Source organism: Notolepis coatsorum (assembly GCF_963971535.1).
Source record: "Notolepis coatsorum genome assembly, chromosome: 5".
NCBI classification, from domain to species: Eukaryota; Metazoa; Chordata; class Actinopteri; order Aulopiformes; family Paralepididae; genus Notolepis; species Notolepis coatsorum.
The window spans coordinates 125696853-125715476 of record NC_140169.1 but is presented as its reverse complement, the minus strand read 5'-3'; the positions used below and the strand labels follow the sequence as shown (position 1 = coordinate 125715476).

At 46.0% G+C, this 18624-nt stretch overlaps 1 protein-coding gene across 1 annotated transcript in view; it reads right to left on the bottom strand.

The window, feature by feature from the left end:
- Positions 1-18624, bottom strand: part of rev3l (REV3 like, DNA directed polymerase zeta catalytic subunit) — a 126835-nt gene that overhangs the window by 28081 nt on the left and 80130 nt on the right. Inside the window, exons 12-23 of the mRNA XM_084314925.1 lie at positions 18483-18619; positions 13969-17623; positions 12852-13714; positions 12176-12264; positions 11497-11622; positions 6466-6658; positions 4005-4116; positions 3220-3335; positions 2350-2468; positions 1905-2023; positions 943-1084; positions 23-267 (exon numbers count right to left, since the gene is read on the bottom strand). Of these exons, the coding sequence (XP_084171051.1) occupies positions 23-267; positions 943-1084; positions 1905-2023; positions 2350-2468; positions 3220-3335; positions 4005-4116; positions 6466-6658; positions 11497-11622; positions 12176-12264; positions 12852-13714; positions 13969-17623; positions 18483-18619 (5916 nt within the window). The remainder of the gene's footprint in view (positions 1-22; positions 268-942; positions 1085-1904; positions 2024-2349; positions 2469-3219; positions 3336-4004; positions 4117-6465; positions 6659-11496; positions 11623-12175; positions 12265-12851; positions 13715-13968; positions 17624-18482; positions 18620-18624) is intronic.

The window sequence follows — 18624 nt, the reverse complement described above, 5'->3', positions numbered from 1 at the left end:
CCGTGTAGTCCTGCATCCTTACGTCCCCAAGCCGTCCACGTGGCCCAGGCAGGTGGAGTAGCAGTAGTTATACGCGATGACGATGGAGGGGTAGAGGGACTGAAAGTCCAGCACCACCACCGAGTTGCTATAGAAACGGGACTCTGGCTCCATGATCAGCGGGAGACACTGCGCCGCCTTCTGCCGGGCTCGCTGCTGCACGCTGGGCGTCACAGGGATGTAGTTCATGGGCTTGGCCAAGCGCAGCATCATGGACTCGACGCGGTACTGTGGGAGGAGCGACACAGGGGAGTCCAGGATGAGAGCGGCTACAAACACAGGCCACTTGAAAGCAGACGCACCAAAGCACAACTCTCCACCATCACAGAACAGATCAGAGGACCGCAACAAGGGAACTCTGCAGGTTAGATTCGATTCAAAGTACAGTACAATGTAAAGAAGTTTAGCATCCGACCAGAGTGCACATGTAACAGTAAAGTGCAATAGTAATATACAGGTGATTAAACTGGAGATAAAATGTATACGTTAGTACTACTGGGTGTAGTGCTAATCAGATGCATGTACAGAGTTGTACAGTGATACAGGTAAGACGTTATGGTAGTAAGTCATACTGGCCAGCAGCGTAACTAGTAAGAGTATAGGTAAGGGATATGTACAGATATAGTATCTACAGATATGTAAAAAGGATTATGTGCAGGTATGTACAGACAGATGTGGATAAATATATATATACGGTAATAATATATATATATATATATATATATATGGTAGACAGCATTATTGTACATGCTATCATACAGTTTTATAGAGGTGTATAAGTAGGTATATAGAAGGATTCAATATAGATATAAGTAGGTATATAGAAGGATATATAGAAGATTCAAGGTTACATTGCGATTACTACACCCAACCACCGCTAAGAGAGCTCCGAGAGGTTCTAACCTGTGATCCGCGAGTCAGAACGTGGTAGAACTGGATGCCAAACACCCTGGCCAGCTCACTGGTCCTGCCGATGATGTCATGCTGCTGTAGCAGCTGCATGGTGCCGCACACACGGCTCACATAGTGGTCCACCATCTTCCACCTGACACACACACACACAGTGAGTTCCATTTATAAAGACATGATGGGAGCTGTCAAATGTCAGGTCTGGATCCAGCCCTCTCGCATGCTCATTAACCATGCCTAATATTAATGCCTAATCTTTCGTAGCGAGCCCGTGCTCTGAGGGGGGGGGGGGGCACTTGTGCAGGCATCAAACACCCTGATTGGACAAGCCAATTTGTGGGCCTGACCACTTAACTTTAATTGAATTTAGGTTTTGTGGATGGGACGAAAAAATTGGATGACGTGCGGTTTTGGAAATGTTCCTGACTTGATGGGAGTGCCCACTGTCTCAAATTTCACATGAATCAAAACAAGGCAGTGAGTAATCGTTTCCCCACATTCAAGCTAAGTGGCCACTTGATCAAAAGTGTCCAATGGGCTGAATGATTGATGTGAGACTGGACCCTGGAACCAATGTTAGCCTGAGTTTATGTACCTTGTGAGTAAAGCAGAGCTTGTGAATTACAGATGATTCAAATATCACTGGTCCAGGGGACGATCTGATTGCTGATGAATTCCTTTAGCATAAAATAACAGCCAAAGATGAGCAAACTAAAGAAAAATTTATTGCTCTAGTGCAAAAAAATAAAAAGGTGTGGTCTGATAACAAAAGTTATTCAGGCAAATCAAATCTATGATTTTCTATTAAAAAAAAAAAAAAAGGATCAAAGACAGTTTTTTTGTGTGCAAGATAAACAAAACATAAGAAAGCAGCAAAAGCCCACATTGCAGCCAAATACTGAAATACCTTGTTCTGAAATAAACTGGACCTCTGGCGATGGGAGGACGTCACCTACCTGTAGAGGTCAGTGTTGTGGTCGAACCAGTCCGACAGCGAGCGCGGGCTGTACAGGGGGAACCGTTGATGGAGAACATGGAAGGCCACATTCTCAAAACTGTAGTTGTTTAACACCACCTGGTAAATAACAACAACAATAAAATACTACTGAATACAGACTTGCTTTCAAATCCACAACGGAAAAGTCAGTCAGGTGAAAGTCAGGTGACGTCTTTTATGGGTTTAAAGTGTCACATAGGGCACATGAATCCCACTTAAATCCCATTGTATAATAAAAATATCAATGTGACAATCGGGTAGTTTTACTTCATTCCTGAAAGTCATGTTTAAGCTGTGAGGTTTGTTAAGGTGAGAGGGTTGAAGTTAAATAGGCTGAAAGACTAAAGGAGTTAACAGAATGACTAATCCAGCTGCTCAAAGACCAAGGTCGCTGCGGCTGCTACCTCAGTCTTCATCACTCGCCACAGGTTGAGGGTAATGCGGCCGATGATGTTGATCTCCGTCATGGTGTCGGCTCCGTAATCGTCCCGGTCTGCGCTGAAGCGGTTCTCTTTGGAGTCACCTGAGGACAGCAGCCAGACAGACACCCATTACTCCAGCAACTGAGTACGTGTGCAAGGCACGCACACGCACCTTTCCTATTGACCTGGATGGAATGACTTGCTACAGACTGGAGGGAGGGAGCCTTTTGAAGATTCAGATTCCTTTATTGTCACTTATTTCAGTACTTTACAGCAAGAAGAGTGAAAAACTATTTATTGTGGTCCCTCGACTATAGCAGCTTCCAATAATAAAAAATACAAGCATTTTAGCATCGAATAAAATATGACTAAAATAAAGATCACTATACAGTTGTAAAAATGTGCAGTGCAATACAATACATTTAGCATAGAATAAAATAAGATGACTAAAATAAAGATTACTACGGTATATACAGTTCTAAAAAAGTTGAAGTCTGTTGACGAGTCTGATGGCTTGGGGGAAAAAACTGTTCTTCAAGACTGCTTGAAAGCGAACATGCACACGTTCGGAGAAGCCGTGTGTGTGCGTACAGACACACACAGATGCAGTTTTAGACTATTTAACTCACTTCCCACACTCATATAGCAACAGATTCAATAATCCACTAATAAGTACTTTTGCTAAATCTCACTCATAAGATATGTACAGCTATGTGCTCGACAAACAAAATATGCCGGTGCTAGTTTGTTTTAAAAAAAGAAAAAGATAAAAACATAATAATCTTGTATCAGCCAGGGTTTATTGGATATGAGTGGGCAGAGAGAGCTGTGCTGTGGCAGAACCAGACTAACCTGGCACCCGAGAGAGCTGCTGGCAGAGGTCCACTCCCAGCACAGAGGCCCGCTGGAAAAGGTAGCCCCAGGAACGCATCTGCACCTCATAACCCACCAGAATGTCTGGGTCAAACCTAACAAGGCATAAACAGGCGCATTAAACAGCAGGAGAGTGACTGGCGGAAGCGTATGCAGATGAGATAACACTAAAATATCACATGATCCAAAAGCATGACTGTGAAATTGAAAATATTCACACATGGTTGCAGGGCAGCCGGAACTACTGCTGTCACGGAAGTGAATGTTAAAGTCGCTACAGTGCTTTACTCTTCAGACTCGTACATCAGGGTTTCTTAAACTGTGGGCTGGGACCCACGTTTGATTTGGGCTCGTCTCTGGTGGGCCCCCCCCATTGGATAACAATACCAGAATGTTTTCTCATGTTGACTGGGTCCCAGAGTGAGAGTAACTGAATCAAGCCAAGAGCCCCATGCTGGACCAGTTTAACAAGCCCTGATCTAGATCCTAGTGCAGGTCTGACACCGGACAAAGAACAAAGTGTACAAAAGCATTTTACATCCAATTTTTTTTGTGTCCAATCAAAAAAGAAAGCTGTAATTGATTTGAATTGCATAATATCGGCCATCAGCCGATCTATAATTATCGGCAATTAAAAAACCATATCGGTCGAACCACGTTTGAAATGTCACATGTGGTGGTGATACCATGCGGTGGTGATACCGTCCGTGAGTGCATGATCTAGTGCCCGGACTCTATCTTAGCTTTTCTTTTTCCTGACGTACCTCCTCATGACGGCAACCAGCTCCTGAAACAGCTTGTTCTCATCTATGGCGTAAGTCACCTGCAGCCCTGAGACACCTGATCTGACCAGCAGGGGCGCTGTTCCCCTGTGACCTGGAAAGTGCGCAGACACAGATATGTCAGAAACGCAGAGACCTTGCAAAAGTGTTGACAAACATTGCAACACGGAAACTGAAAACATAGTTGTAAGCTACCATCACATCTAGCACTATAATTATAAACAATAGCTAACCTATAAGACCATGTTCAGAACACCAAACTGTGTGGAGTGGACCAATGTCTTTCTACGTAGAACTCAATTAAAGAATGGTTCATTTCACTCAGGTAGGCAATATAAGTATATTACCATCTGACCCAACAGCTGTATCCCACACTTCTGTGGATCATACATCTCACCATGTTATTCTACCCTCACAATCAAGTTTGTCGTGTGATCGGAAAACTGAGGAACGTTTTATAACCAGCAAGCAGTAACGTGCATTTGTTTACCATCTCAGCAAGAGGTAGAAAGAGAGGTAGAGAGATAGAGAGAGAGAGGTAGAGAGAGAGAGGTAGAGAGAGAGATTGGAAAACTACAGCACTTCAGATAACACAGTGGTGAATGAGCCTATGGCCCACTCGTCTCTGCAGCATTACGTAAGGGATAATGTATAGCTACGAGGTCATTGTCGCAAAATAATTGACGGACACGGAGTTTAGAACACAGAGGCGCCTCGCAGAGAGGTGTTCTTTAAACGTGGTGAAGGTCAATTATTTTGCGACAATGACCGAGTATAGCTATACATTATCCCGCTTATTACATGGCTAACTTACTAACAATATACAGAATTAATTTTACACCATCGACAAGACGAGATCAAATGCAGACGCAGTTCTGTTCTGTCGCTCCGCTGTCATCGCCGGCAGCTTCGCCAGCAGCCGGCAGGTGTGTCTGATTGGCTGCACTGATGCAGTGTGTGATACAAGTATTATTACATGGCGTTTTAACATTCGCCGAAATGCTCGATTGTGATTGGTCAATAGCGCTCGTCAGAGGTCCGTTATTACTCGATAACGGACCTCTGCCGAGCAATAATGACCGCTGTGCGCAGCTGTAGCAATCAAGCCCACTGACACACACTGCATCAGTGCAGCCAATCAGACACACCTGCCGGCGAAGCTGCCGGCGATGACAGCGCGGAGCGACAGAACAGAACTGCGTCTGCATTTGATCTCGTCTTGTCGATGGTGTAAAATGAATTCGGTATATTGTTAGTAAGTTAGCCATGTAATAAGCGGGATAATGTATAGCTATACTCGGTCATTGTCGCAAAATAATTGACCTTCACTACATTTAGAACACCTCGGCGAGGCGCCTCGGTGTTCTAAACTCTGTGTCCGTCAATTATTTTGCGACAATGACCTCGTAGCTATACATTATCCCTTACTTATGAACTGGGTGTCTGTGGCGACGTTCCCAGGAAAATATTTACATATTGTATCAAAAGTGTACAATGTGTATGTATAATAAATGAGTACATATTACATAATAAATTATATGCATATTGCTGTGTGTGTATCATTCGTTTAGTAGTCAGACTCAAGAACACTTGCCCCCGATACAGAACATCATATTTCTTATACAACACATAAATATATTACTTATGTAACATAACGTACATTATGTACCTTTTTTCCTTTAGTCGATGACACGTTTTCGGAGCACTATGCGGCTGTTCTTACCCTTAACACGGGCACCGAAATGAAAAGCAAGATGTTGCACTGCTGAGGCTGGCGGCATGTTTCAGGGATAAAACATAGTTTCACTGTATTATAACTATTTACAGTTATTGTTGTGGTGGGAACCGAATCTTTTTATAGTTAAGTTATCAATGTAGTCGTCCTCCTAGCTGTGAAAGGGCCTTTAAGACTATATGTTTTATTTATTAATTTGTCCTTTATTTATACAGGTAAACATGAAACCCGAGATCTTTCATGTATGACCCATTTACAATATAGACATCAAACATCAACAAACTAATATAAAACGAATTGCATATCAATTAAATCTAGTCTTGCATAGCAGTACCTCTCTCCACACTATGTTAGCACTGTGCCAGTGTCAGAGAGGTCTGGCTGAACCTATTATCAGTCGGGTATAGGGGAGGAAAAACGCTCGGGCTTGTTTTGTATTTCTTTAAACTAATCATAATCTCTCTGGGCGGCACTAAGCAGCGACGGTGGCCTTGCAAAACAGGTAGCGGAGAGGGAGGAGAACTCGACTGAAATAGTCAGCCAATGTACAAAAGTACAAGCAACAGCTAAAATATATAAAATCTTTGAACGGAATGAACTACCGAGTTTTCCGTAGTTCATTCCATTTATATGGGGCATAATATCTAAACCCAGTTTTGCCCAATTAGCCTGTTTGGGGGGGGGGGGGGGGGGGGGATGAAGCAGCACCTGGGTCACAGCCTTGCTGGTCCTTGATCACAATGATGGCGCCAGTCAGCTGGGTCTTGTCCGAGTCCGGTAGGGGTGCATCAGAGCTGAGGCAGTAGAATAAGGCACATATGTGGTCAAACTCTGGGTCTGGTTCCAGGTCACGCCGGGTCCTCGCGTGGAGCTCCATGCTCATCGTTGTCAGGTACTGCACCTGCAGAGAGGCAAGGATGGCATGTTAGAAGGAGCAGGCAGAGCAAAAAAACTGCTTAAAAAAGGACAACATTATGGGAAATGCGCTTACGTCTTCTGCAGAGTAGAAGAAGATGTATACCAATTTCCTCTTTCTGCGCGCAAACTAGCCTAGGTTAGCACAAATTAATGGAAGTGGATACAGATCAGCTAGCCTAGCTTATAGTTCAGGGAGAGATTGGAGTAGTGGAGTTAGGATCTACGAAAGCAGCTGTAGACACCCAGTGTTTTCTTAAAATGTTCACCATTAAAAAATGTGCAGCAAACAAGTGTTTCCAAAAAGGAAAGAAAATTTAAATGTTCAATAATTGTATTTGTGATGCGATGTCATTAAAGATGCTGAATACTTGTGTTGTGTTGTGTTATGGCTCAATGAAATTAAGCTTCATGGATAACATCTGTAAAATATAGTTTTCAAGTTAGTAGGTTGTTTTATGTACTTTGTTTTGTTTCCAAAAAAAACCCTAAGCATTACAACAAAAATATCGAATAAACTAAAGATCGTGGCAATAACTTGGAAAATCAACTGCAATACATACAAAATAGAGTTCAGATGTATTATAAGTGAAATGCCCCTTTAACCTCTTAACTGGCAATGGCCCGTATACTCTTGAGGACGATTTGCCCACCAGCGCGATGCGCCACTTTGCCGACCTCTAGCGGCTCGGGTGTGCATATTTAATACAATATATATATTGAAGCCCTATTTGTTGCCTGTCGATTGCCGTTTCAGGCGACAAAATCCGTTCAGCGGTTCTCGAGTTACATGCCGATAAGTGAGGCGTGCGCCGAAGTACACGGCAGACTTTTCTTTTTTTCGAATACCACCGCGACTCCCGAGGGTCTACCTCTGTCAATCATTTGGCGATCTCGAAAATGATTGGACAGGGTTGTAACCAATGAGTCTGGCTTTCCAATGATACCCCACGTGGGAATGAGCGAATCAGGGATCTAGGTAAAAAGTCACGAGCGCAAACAGGAAGAGAAATTATTACGGGATGCATTGGAGTCAATGAGGAAATGGTTTCCTGCAGCCTTTTTTCTCTCACTTTTTACCAAAATCGCTCCTAATCACTCATTTCTGAATGGATTTGGGTGTTTTTTGAGCCATACCAGTTTTTTTTGGAAATACTACTTCTGGACTACTAAAGAAAGTGAATTTTCTTCAGAATGTCATCTTTCAAAAGAGACCAGGCTCATGCATGTGCTATAAGTATAAAGTATAGTATTTTGGTTTGCAAGAAAGGTATGCAGTCCTCAAGTTCAAGTAAAGAAATTGCCCCTTTTGGGGGCGCCAGTTAGGAGGTTAAAGGGACCATAACAGTCTTTTTGACATGTGGCTTCCAAGTCATTCTTGCCTTGATACAACTGTTTTTCACCCGTGGTGAAAATCCACCTAAATTATATACCTGGGTAAATGGAATATTGCTCCACTTCCACAAGGTTAATTTGCATATTCTTGGTATCTAGGTACATCTATGGACCTCAGGGAATGTATTCAGTGTCAGAAATATTGTGTCTATTACTAGGCTTGCTTAAATTGTGATGAAACAAAGGAGAATATGAATTATGATTTTTCTTTGCATCTTTGACAGTGAATAACACCATGATAATAATGACCAAACTTAAAAAACTGCCACTGATCTCGTTCAGTACCTTCTTGAGATCATGTGTACAAAAAATGTATTAATAAAGGGAAGAGGATTAAACAGAAGGATCTGTAGATACAGTACTGAATTCTCCCATCCGGACCAATGCAATTTGAAATATTATTATAGAATAGGAGGCTTATAAATTACCTTATTATAGCCAATTCGCACATTTATATATATACACATATATTATCTTTCAAATGCCCGAGTTCAATTTGGATTTAGTATCACCAGGCGTGCATAAGAACAGATAATGATGTCTACTGTAATTTACTGTACTTTTTTATTTTCACCACAGTGCAACCATTTTGAAACAAATTTCAGATCCAATTGTTGCTACATGCCAACAATAGGGAGGAGAAACTTAACTGTGTTTCAATATTTGTCAAAAACGTTACCTTTTGTGGCTTATTATGGCGAATAATAACAGTTATTGATATAATTAATTCAGAACGCTGAACTTTGAACCCCCACAGAATCTGCCAGGAAGTGTAGTTCGGAAAAGTTCCAACACTGATCAACAGCTATGCATGTCCTCTTCAAAATGGCTGCAAAAAGACTACAATTTCCAAAATGGTCGCCGTCTAGCAATAGACTTCAGCAAATCGAAAACTTAAAACTATCTAATGGCATTTTAACCTATTGCTAAACTAACGTATTGATGATAATATACATTCTACATGCTTTTGTGACATGTTAGTGATGTTAATACTTGAAAACCTTTGATTTTAAAATCGCAACTTTTTTGCATCACTCTGAAAAATATTGATTTATGACCAGATGCCATTTTGGGACCGGATCCGGTCCCGTCGGGTGGAACAGGTTAAGTTATGTTCTGCCGATTCACCACATAAATAAAATAAACACCACATAACCGCACAGCATGCAAGTAATTTTCCATTTTTGTCATATGTGGTGACTTTCATGGGTTTAAGTGGTGTTTTAACACTTTGAGTGCCAGCCCCCCGCACGATTTAGCGCTTGAGTGCCACCACTCTAATCAATGAGAGGACGAGCACATTTGCGAACGCATAAACTATATCTTAAATTATGGCTATGTGTCTAATACGCCCGTCGCTTATCAATGACTTGCTTGCAGTCAACATGTACGAAACAGATTGTTTTTTCATCTGTACATTTCCGTTTTATACCATTTTAAAAAAGCTCGTTTTTGGAAATTTCCAGAAAAAAGAGATTCCACAGGAATCGCCCTTTAGTGGAATACACAAAAAAGTTGTAATTTTTCGGCCTATTTATGAATCGTTTTCAAATAAACGCTAGATTATCGATAGTATATGTGTACTTATGCACGCTAGAGAAGCGGGCTGAAAAATCGATTATCTATTTCCTGATCAGCACACACACATACACATATAGGGGACACGTTGAGATATACGTGAAAAGAGCTCTGATTACCCCAAGACTGGTAAAATAGATTCCTTGGGGTGCTCCAGTAGCACACCATGTTACCGCGCTCGCGCGGGACTCCGTGCTGCGTCACGGATCTGGTTGACTCCGAGTTCGATTCCCGGACCCGCCGTCATTTGCCGAATGTCTCCCCCTGCTCTCTCTCCCGTTTCACCCTGCAACTGTCGGTCATGCTTGACCAGGAAAGCGATAAACGCTAAAAAATAAAGTTTAAAAAAAAATAGATTCCTTACCTCAGATCAGATGTTCTCCAAAAAGATTATTCCAATTCCTGATCGCCATTCCAAATATCGATCGCGTTTATTGATCCAATGCTGGGTACTCGAAACACATAATCCACGGTGTTCTGAGGGACCACAATGACTGCAATCGGCTCGGGTTACATGCCTGAGAAGTAAAATGTGGATTCCGGATTTTTTTTCCCCCCATGCATTTTCATTCAGTCCAATCCAATGGGTGCATTACCATCCGGGAGACGATAGGGGGCGGTATTTTCCTTGTTCAAGCTCAAAGCCAGTCCCAATGTAGCCCCTTACGTGACTGCGGTTTGCAAGCCTGGGGCTTTTGTGACCGCAGTCACTTGCTGGTGGGACGCAACCAGTTTAAAAAATAACAACCAAGCGTGATCGCGGGGCTGGGGGTGTGTCAAAAATATATCAGATATGAATTTCAAAGATACCCAGCGTACAATATGGGTTTAACACAGCTTTACAGTGGGGTCTGGAAGCTCGGCGTTGCTAATAAACAGTTTAAATCATTGTTACTCCACGAGTGGTACTCAGAGCGAGCCGTGTATTTCCGCCATTGGTGTCACCGCGCATGCGCACCAGGCATTTGGCTGCCTGGTCCAGGGATTACAGGCGGAAATACACGGCTCGCTCTGCGAGTACCACTCGTGGAGTAACAATGATTTAAACTGTTTATTAGCAACTCCGAGCTTCCAGACCCCACTGTAAAGCTGTGTTAAACCCATATTGTACGCTGGGTATCTTTGAAATTCATATCCGATATATTTTTGACACACCCCCAGCCCCGCGATCACGCTTGGTTGTTATTTTTTAAACTGGTCGCGTCCCACCAGCAAGTGACTGCGGTCACAAAAGCCCCAGGCTCGTAAGGGGCTAGTCCCAATGGTAACGTGAGGCTAGATTGATGAACAATTTATGGAAATCGCTAATAACGATTAAATAACGCGATTTCTCGTCCTTGGCACTCAATGCATGGCATGAACTAACGAGATTTCTCGTGGCTGGCACTCAAAGTGTTAAGACACATTTTCAGTAACGGTTCAAGATTATGAAAAGAAAATAATGGCAGTGATTTTTGTATCATGACTTGGAACCCACATGTCAAAAAGACTGGTATGGTCCTTTAAGGTTCAGTTTGCCGAGTTAGAAAACATCACTTCTATACACACTAGACAAGGGCATTGCCATTATTGCCAAGGAGTCTGGGATTCAGAGGTCAATAACTCAATGAGTAAATTCATCTTTGTATCTTGATTTGAAAGTCTTGAATAAGGGAGACATCACCTGCCTGGAGATAGATTGGCATCGTAAAAAAAAGAAAAGACAACAAAACAATAGAATAAATCTGAAGCAAGGGCAATTTCATTAGCTTAGATTTCTTGTCAATTAAGTTTCCCTGGGGAAGTTTGTCAATATCTTGCATGTGGACACCGCTGACTTCAAGGTGAGCATGTGACAGAGGGCCGTCTTACCTCATGCAGGGCTTTAGCGTCCTGAAGGTTCTGCATGCTGACTTTGAAGCCATATGAGTTGCTGATACTGGGGCCCTCGATATCAGAGTTGTCTTTCTTTGGCACGTTCAAAGCAGCAAACTGGTTCTGTGAAAACGCAAGAGAGTGAAAAGACGGCCTGGTCAGATCAAATCAGTGGTAAACTCCATTGGGAACATTTAGCTAATTTCTCACTTGGATTCTGCTGAACAAAAGATTGGGTCTTGTTTACAGAGAACTACAGAGAGATGCCATCTAGGTTTAATATAGTGCACTACTTTTCATTCTAAAACAAGGAATGTGAAGAATGTAATGACAAAGCAGTGACACATTGTCCGAAGTGAGAATGCGTTTTTTATGGATCTTTCTCAATAAACCATTTTCTATTCCTCACCCAAGTGTGCCACATATCCTTTCTTATGTACTTGTACCATTTTATTTTCACTGAACCAGAGATGAGTCACTGAACTTCAATCTAATAAACAACAAAAGCTCAGAGCCAATTATCTGGCATTTCTTTCGGGACCCATCCATGCAGATCCCCCCCGGTTGATATTCTGAAGCTGTACCGCTAATGAGGGTAGACTGGTAGCACCGGTGTCTATAAAAGGGCTCTTTGACGTGGTGAGTGGCCTAAAGGAGTGAGACGTTGTGGTCTGACCTTCATCTGTGTGGTCAGGAGCACTCTCCTCAGAGGCTCCGCTTGGCTCCTTCTCCGGTGCTGCAGCTTCTGAGACACGGGCTCTGATTCTGGGAGAGGAAGACAGGAGGAGCACAAAGGATGAGCTGAGAGGAGCCGTGGTGAATACTAATTACACACTTCCAGAGGACACAAGAGAGAAAAAAAAATTAAAACACAATTGCATGCGTTAAAAGATTGCCCTCACAATGAAATTAATTGACTTAATTACCATGAAAGATAAAAAAAAATCCCTGGCACACTTGATTAATATATTAGTCTTAAATGGCAGCCAAGCTAATTTTAAACTTTGGGGTAATATAGTTGAGTTTAATACAAGGGAATATAGATGCAGCTTATAGCAGCCAGAGTGTATAATAATTAAATAATAAATAATAGTACGGTAAATAATAATTACCAGTTTGTTTGTTTGTTTGTTTGTTTATTTATTTTTTACCCAGGGACAGTGCACATTAATGAACATCTTTAGTTTCCACATCAATGTAAATGTGCCAGATTTTAGCTAATTAGCTAGTTTCCATCTGTAGTCCATGCTACCATGCATGTCTTTATTAAATTATGTATCACATTATTAGTAAGGCATGAAAGGTTTTGGCCACTGTTAGCTTTATAGAAGGGCTAAAGAAATGTTGGTAACCTTCAGTCTTGGGGGTGCTGCACACTGGCTCTGGCCCTCCCCTGCCCCGCCGTCTCCTCAGGACGGGGGTGCTGTGCAGGGGGCTGGTCCTTCCCTCTTCCCCGTCCATCGTGAGGAAAGGAGAGCGACTGAGGAAAGGCTTCTCCTCCGTCCTCTCTGGCGAGCTGCAGAGCCCGGGTGACGGGGGCTCTGCAGAGGTCCTCTCCTCCACCCTGCCGGGCCCAGAGGGGCTGGGTCGCGTGGTCACCTGCCACGGAGGCAGATCTGGGGAGTCCGGAGAGGCGGTCTTACCACTGCCGTCTTCCTCTTCCTCGGGGTCCGGAGTGCCTACGTCCGACATGGGACTCACCCCCCTGTCCTGAGAATCCGCGTTGTCGGGGGGATATATGCGTAGGGACAGGTTGTGTCTCCTGCTCCTCTGAGTCCTAATGTTGGCCAGTCTGTCACATTTCTCATCCTTTGCTGCTCGACAACCGAGAGCGGCCGGCTGCCCGGTCCCCTCTGAAAGCTCGCCCGGCCTCACCCTGACCTTCTCCACGGCCACCGTGTCTCTCCTCCCCCTCCTCAGATGCTCGTACTGCTTCCTGGCCTCCAGCCAGAGCTGGACGCGCTCTCTGCTGGGTGGGCTCCGGCAGGGAAGCAGGATGACCTTCTGGTCCCCCGCGGAGGACGGGCTGAGCTCCGCCCGCTTTCTGCCGGCCTCCGCTCCCTGGAGGTGGAACGGGGAGGAGGAACCGGGACGGATCATGGCAGAAAAGGCAGTCTTCCAGAAGTGTAGGCCCTCCAGAGACAAGTCCCCATTAAACTCCCCCAGCTCCTTGGCTAATCTGGTTTCCACCGTCAGCTTGCGGCCACCGACCTCCCTGGGGAAGAAACGGGGAAATGTGATTAATGACATATTTAGATTTTACACTGCTATAATTCATCAAAGGCTTGGAAATGCATAATTCATGATTTTTGGTAATGGAATGCCATAGATTATAGAATAACGTTTTATGGAATGAAATATACGTATTTGTCAGTATTTAACCCTTAAGTGTGTCTTTATATTAGATTAAAAACATTTTATATCGTTAGAAAAAGTAACATTGTGTCGAGCGACTGCATGTGGCCTCACATGGGTTTCCCGGGGGCATCAGAGGGGTCGCTGCAGAAGGGCTCCTGGAAGGTGGCCTCGGACATCTCCAGGTCCAGGAGGGTGCTGAGGATTTCCTCCCGGCTAGGAGGGGACATCAGGGGCTTGAGGATGTGGGCTCCGCCTCCAGTCCCCCGCAGAAGCTGGCCGGCCCTCACCTGAGACAGAGAACTGACGGAGCGGGGAGAACTACTCGGCGTAGTTGACGTTAGGCCATCGGTCCCCTCCAACAGGTCCGCTGTTGGTGACAGTTCATTGTCCATAAAGGAGGCAGAGCTTAAAGGCATTGGTAGGATGGGGTCAAAGGCTGAAAAGAGCAGGTCTTTTCTCTCACAGTGAAAGTCTTGAAAGTGGCTGAGGCCATGGATTTTACCTAAAGAAGATCCCCACTCTCTACCTTTCAGGTGACTGGATACAGGCTCCCCATTCTCCAGCCTATCAAAGAGGTCAGGAGTGAGAGGTCCGGCCCTGTGACAGTTGGAACCCATTTGCAGCTCCTCCCCTGACCCGGACAGCCTATCAGGTCTTTTCTCCAAACCCAGTGCAGGGAGCGCCTCCTGTGTGACATCGCTTAGAAACTTAAGTGGTAGAATTTTATCGGTCAGGACGAACTGACTTCCCATGTACGGGCTGGAGAACTCAGTCTGATCAATGGCATTTATGTCAAAGTTATAGTTGTGAGGGAGCTCTGGGGACAAGCTATCCTCTATGAAGTAGCAGCTGTCCAGGCCCGGGTCGGACAGAAAAATGGGACTGTCATCCGACAAGCTGGGCTCCTGCTTCACTGGTAACTCTGGCGGAGTATCACTCGCCTTCCCCTTCCTGCTTCTGGGCTTCTTCTCCTTGGGAGTGGTGGGTTTCGGGGCCCTGGGTTTTCGGGTGGTAGAAGGGGCTCTCCTGGATTTCGCAGGCTTTGCCATGGCCTGAGCTGTGGCAGTGGAGCACTGTGTGCCGACCACCTGGTGAGCGAGGCTCTGGCCGTGTCTCTTCTGCAGGAGCTGCTTCAGGACGGCCAAACCAGAGGGGGTCTCGGACAGGGTGGGGACCTCCCCGTTCCTAGGGCCAGAGTGTGGGGAGACCTCTGCCTTTACCACGGTGGACTGGCTCTCTTCACTCTGCAGCTGGCCTGGTGGTGAGAAGCTTTGGCTGACCTCCATAATGGAGGTCTCACAGTCCTCCGTCTTTGGTTCTATGGACAGAGATAGTGAGCGGGAGCTGCTCTGGGCTTGGCTTGCTCTGCTTGCTTGCTGCCGAGTGGGAGAGACCTCCCGACAGGGGTCCTCAGCGGGAGACAACTCATCCCCTGAAAAAAGCAGCTGGGATTTATCACAATCTTTGCTGACTGGTGGGTTTTCAGGCTCCACAACATTCTTTTTTCGCGACCTTCTAGGTTTTGTAGTGGGTGTGGAAACATCAGCAGTCTTTTCGGCAGTTTCAGTCTCTTTCTTTCTCCTCCTTGGAGCAGCACCGCTGGTTCTCCTTGAATTCTCTTTTTTGGCTTCCGCTTCATCGGGAAGCTTATCAGCAGCCTTACTAGCTCTCCTTTTAGGGCATTTCTTAGGTTTGGCAGTTTGGCTCCGCGATCCTCTGGCCGAAGATACTGTAGGGGCTTCCTGAAAGACTGAACTGAGGCATGGGTCATTGAACGGGTTCATCAGCTGGTCTGGGCAGCTGGAGTCCATGAGGGGGTCACTAGGGGACCAGCAGCGCGGCGGGGTCGAGTCCGCAGGGCTGGCAGATCTCTCCGACAGATAACCCAGCTCCACCATCACGTCGGTGTACTCCGAGTCATGGTCATCTGCTAGCTCACAGTAGCATGGTCGAGGGGGGGGCAGAGAGGGCAGGTTCAGGCCTCTGGAACAGCCTTTAGTCCTTTTCGCCTTTTCGCCCTGCCTGACCCGAGGTTTCGGGGAGCTGCCGACAGCTTTCTTTGCTGTGGAGTTGACCTTAGCCTTCCGTTTGGCCTGCTTCTTAGCCTTTGGCTCAGTGAGGGGGAATTTGACGACCAAGGACTCGGGAACCTTGGGCCAAAAATGCTTCAGAGGGGCCAGCTTCGTGTACTGCTGCAGCTTATCTGGCGTCAGCATCACCCACGGCTCCTCCACGTTCACTTTGGACATCTTCACCAGCATGTTCTTCTGCCCTTTGAACCGGTTGATGATGATGTACTTGATGATTATAGGAGGTTCCTTCTTCTCCAGCTTCCGCCGTTTCTGATTCTTGAGCTCCTGCCCGTTCAGGACATGGCCGTCTTTGAGGCCGTCTTTGACAGAGACTGGGTTTTTAAACCGAGATGTGCCTGAGTGTTCTCCATCCTCGCTGTCATAGCTCATCTTGCGTTTGGCTCTCAGGGTGTATTTGCTTCCAGGCAGACCTGAGGACTTAGTGCAGGTGACTGTAGAGGGAAGCTCAGGCAGTGGAGTTAACCTGTCATCCACTGTGGTCTTAGTTGGTCCAACAAGCACTGGGACAGGGGTGGGTGAAGGGGGCTCTGGCAGTGGTTCTAAGGGTTCAGTTACTGGCTTCTCCTCTGTGACTATTCTTTCTTCTGTGAATGGCTCTACCTTAGTTACCGGCTCCTCTTTAGTGCTTGGCTTCTCCTCTGTGATTGGCTTGTCCTCTGTGGCTGACATCTCTGAATCCGTGCTCGATGGACAGGCAGGGGTGATTGAGGTTAAGGCGGTGCTAACCTGGATGTCCGTGGCTGCACTCTCCACTGCATCATCTTTGTTCCTCTGGGCTCCAGACCTCCTCTTACTCAGCTTTAGCCTGGGCCTGCGAGGCTGGGACTGCTCCAGCTTACTGCAGGCATCAGCCAGCTTGTTGCCCCCGGCCTTTTTCCTACTGAGGCAGTTGGAGAGGATGACGCTGGGGAAGAACTTGTAGTGCGCCTCCTGCTGAGCCACGATGGTCCTCTCGGTCTTGTTCTCCTGATAGTCCTCGTACCGGATCTTGAGCTCCCCCACGTCCCCCTCCTCACTGTCCTGACTCGTCTCGCCCTCCTCGGGGTCCAGGAGCTCATCCTCCTCCATGGGCGAGGGGGCAGAGGTCATGCTCCTCAGGAGGGGGCTCTTGCAGTCCTTCCGGCTCAGTTCCAACTCCGTTTTGCTGGAGCAGTTCCTCAGCTCCGAGTAGCACAGGGAAAAGGTCCTGTGGTTCTGGAGGATGGATAAACAGTTTTTCTCTACATTCTTAATGCTGCTGTACTTCTTCCTGCTCTGGGTGATCTTCCCATTACCGAACGGGAAGCCCTCCAGGTTTGCGTCGTCGAGAGCCATCTTTGTCTTCTCGTAGGTGTACAGGGGCCGGACGTCCTCCGAGTGGTTGGCCATGTTGCAGGGGATGGGGTGTTTGACCGGCGGGATGTAGGGAATCTCTTTATTCACCTTGAATCCTGTTGAACATTCATTGCCGTCCTGACTGCTCTTAGAGAGAAAGTGCTTGTCGGCCGGTTCCTCCGTGTCGAGGGAGTGGCCCTGCCTGTGCTCGTGGTGCGTGCACTCCTGAAGGATCTTGGCTGAGGAGGGGGTCTCCAGGTGGACAGTCTCTGCAGGGAACGGGTTCCTCTTTGCCAGGATCTTGTCTGTGACTGTGAGGGAGGAGTGGCTCCTCGAACCGCTGTCAGTTAAAGATGAATCTGGGGGGGAAGAGAGGGAGGAGAGCAGAAACATCAATACATTAGCAGGAGTCTCAATTCAGATTATTTTGTTTGGCTGTTCACATTATTATTATTATAATATATATATATATTTTTTTTAATGGCAAATATCAGATTCCAGTATGAACTGGTCATGGTCCAGAACTGACCCACATGTGCAAATTAACAATAACAAAGATGGATGTAAACATGTAAAAAAAAAACATTAAACATGACTAATTGACAAACAAAGTATTGGTCGACTGAGACCAAACCGACCGATTCATCGACTGATTGACAGCCCTGATCTCAAACTAGCAATACTTTAGTGCTTTATTTTTATTTTTTTTATCTACTTTTTCTCCCCATCTTTCTATTTTTCTCCCATCCCAATTTCGTACAGCCCAATTCAACCCTCCCCTGTCTCGAACGCTGTTTCTTGCCTCCCACAAGCCGGCTGCAATGTGGACGAAGCCATACATAGCACGAGTCCCCTCAGATACTCGAGGGAGCAGCCGTCGCATCTTTTCACCTGCGCGGCGCGATCTTTCAGCGTCAGGGGTCTGCGCTTTGGAGGGACGCCGCCCCCATCGCTTCTTGATTCTACTGCGCAGGTGCACCAACTGACCTGTAGGAGTCGCTGTCCACAACGTCCGATCCCCACCCCTCAATTTTCCCTCCCCCTAATACTGCCAATTGTATTAGTACGGACGACCAGCCAAACTGAAAACAATGTGGAGAGCTGGGCTCGAACCCAGCGTCTCCAGCATTGGTGGTGAGTGCCTTGCCCACTGCACCACCTAGCCGCCTACTTTAGTGCTTTATTTAAGCGTCTGCAGCCGGCTTTGACTTGACTCACCACTGTTCTCATCTGCAGCCCCGTCCAGCTGAGGGATGGACAGGTTGGCGAACAGCGAGTTGTTCCCGTTCCACTCCATGTCCTCGTCAGATGAGTCCCGTGGCTCGTCACTGTCCTCCGCTTCCTTCACATCAGGCCTGTG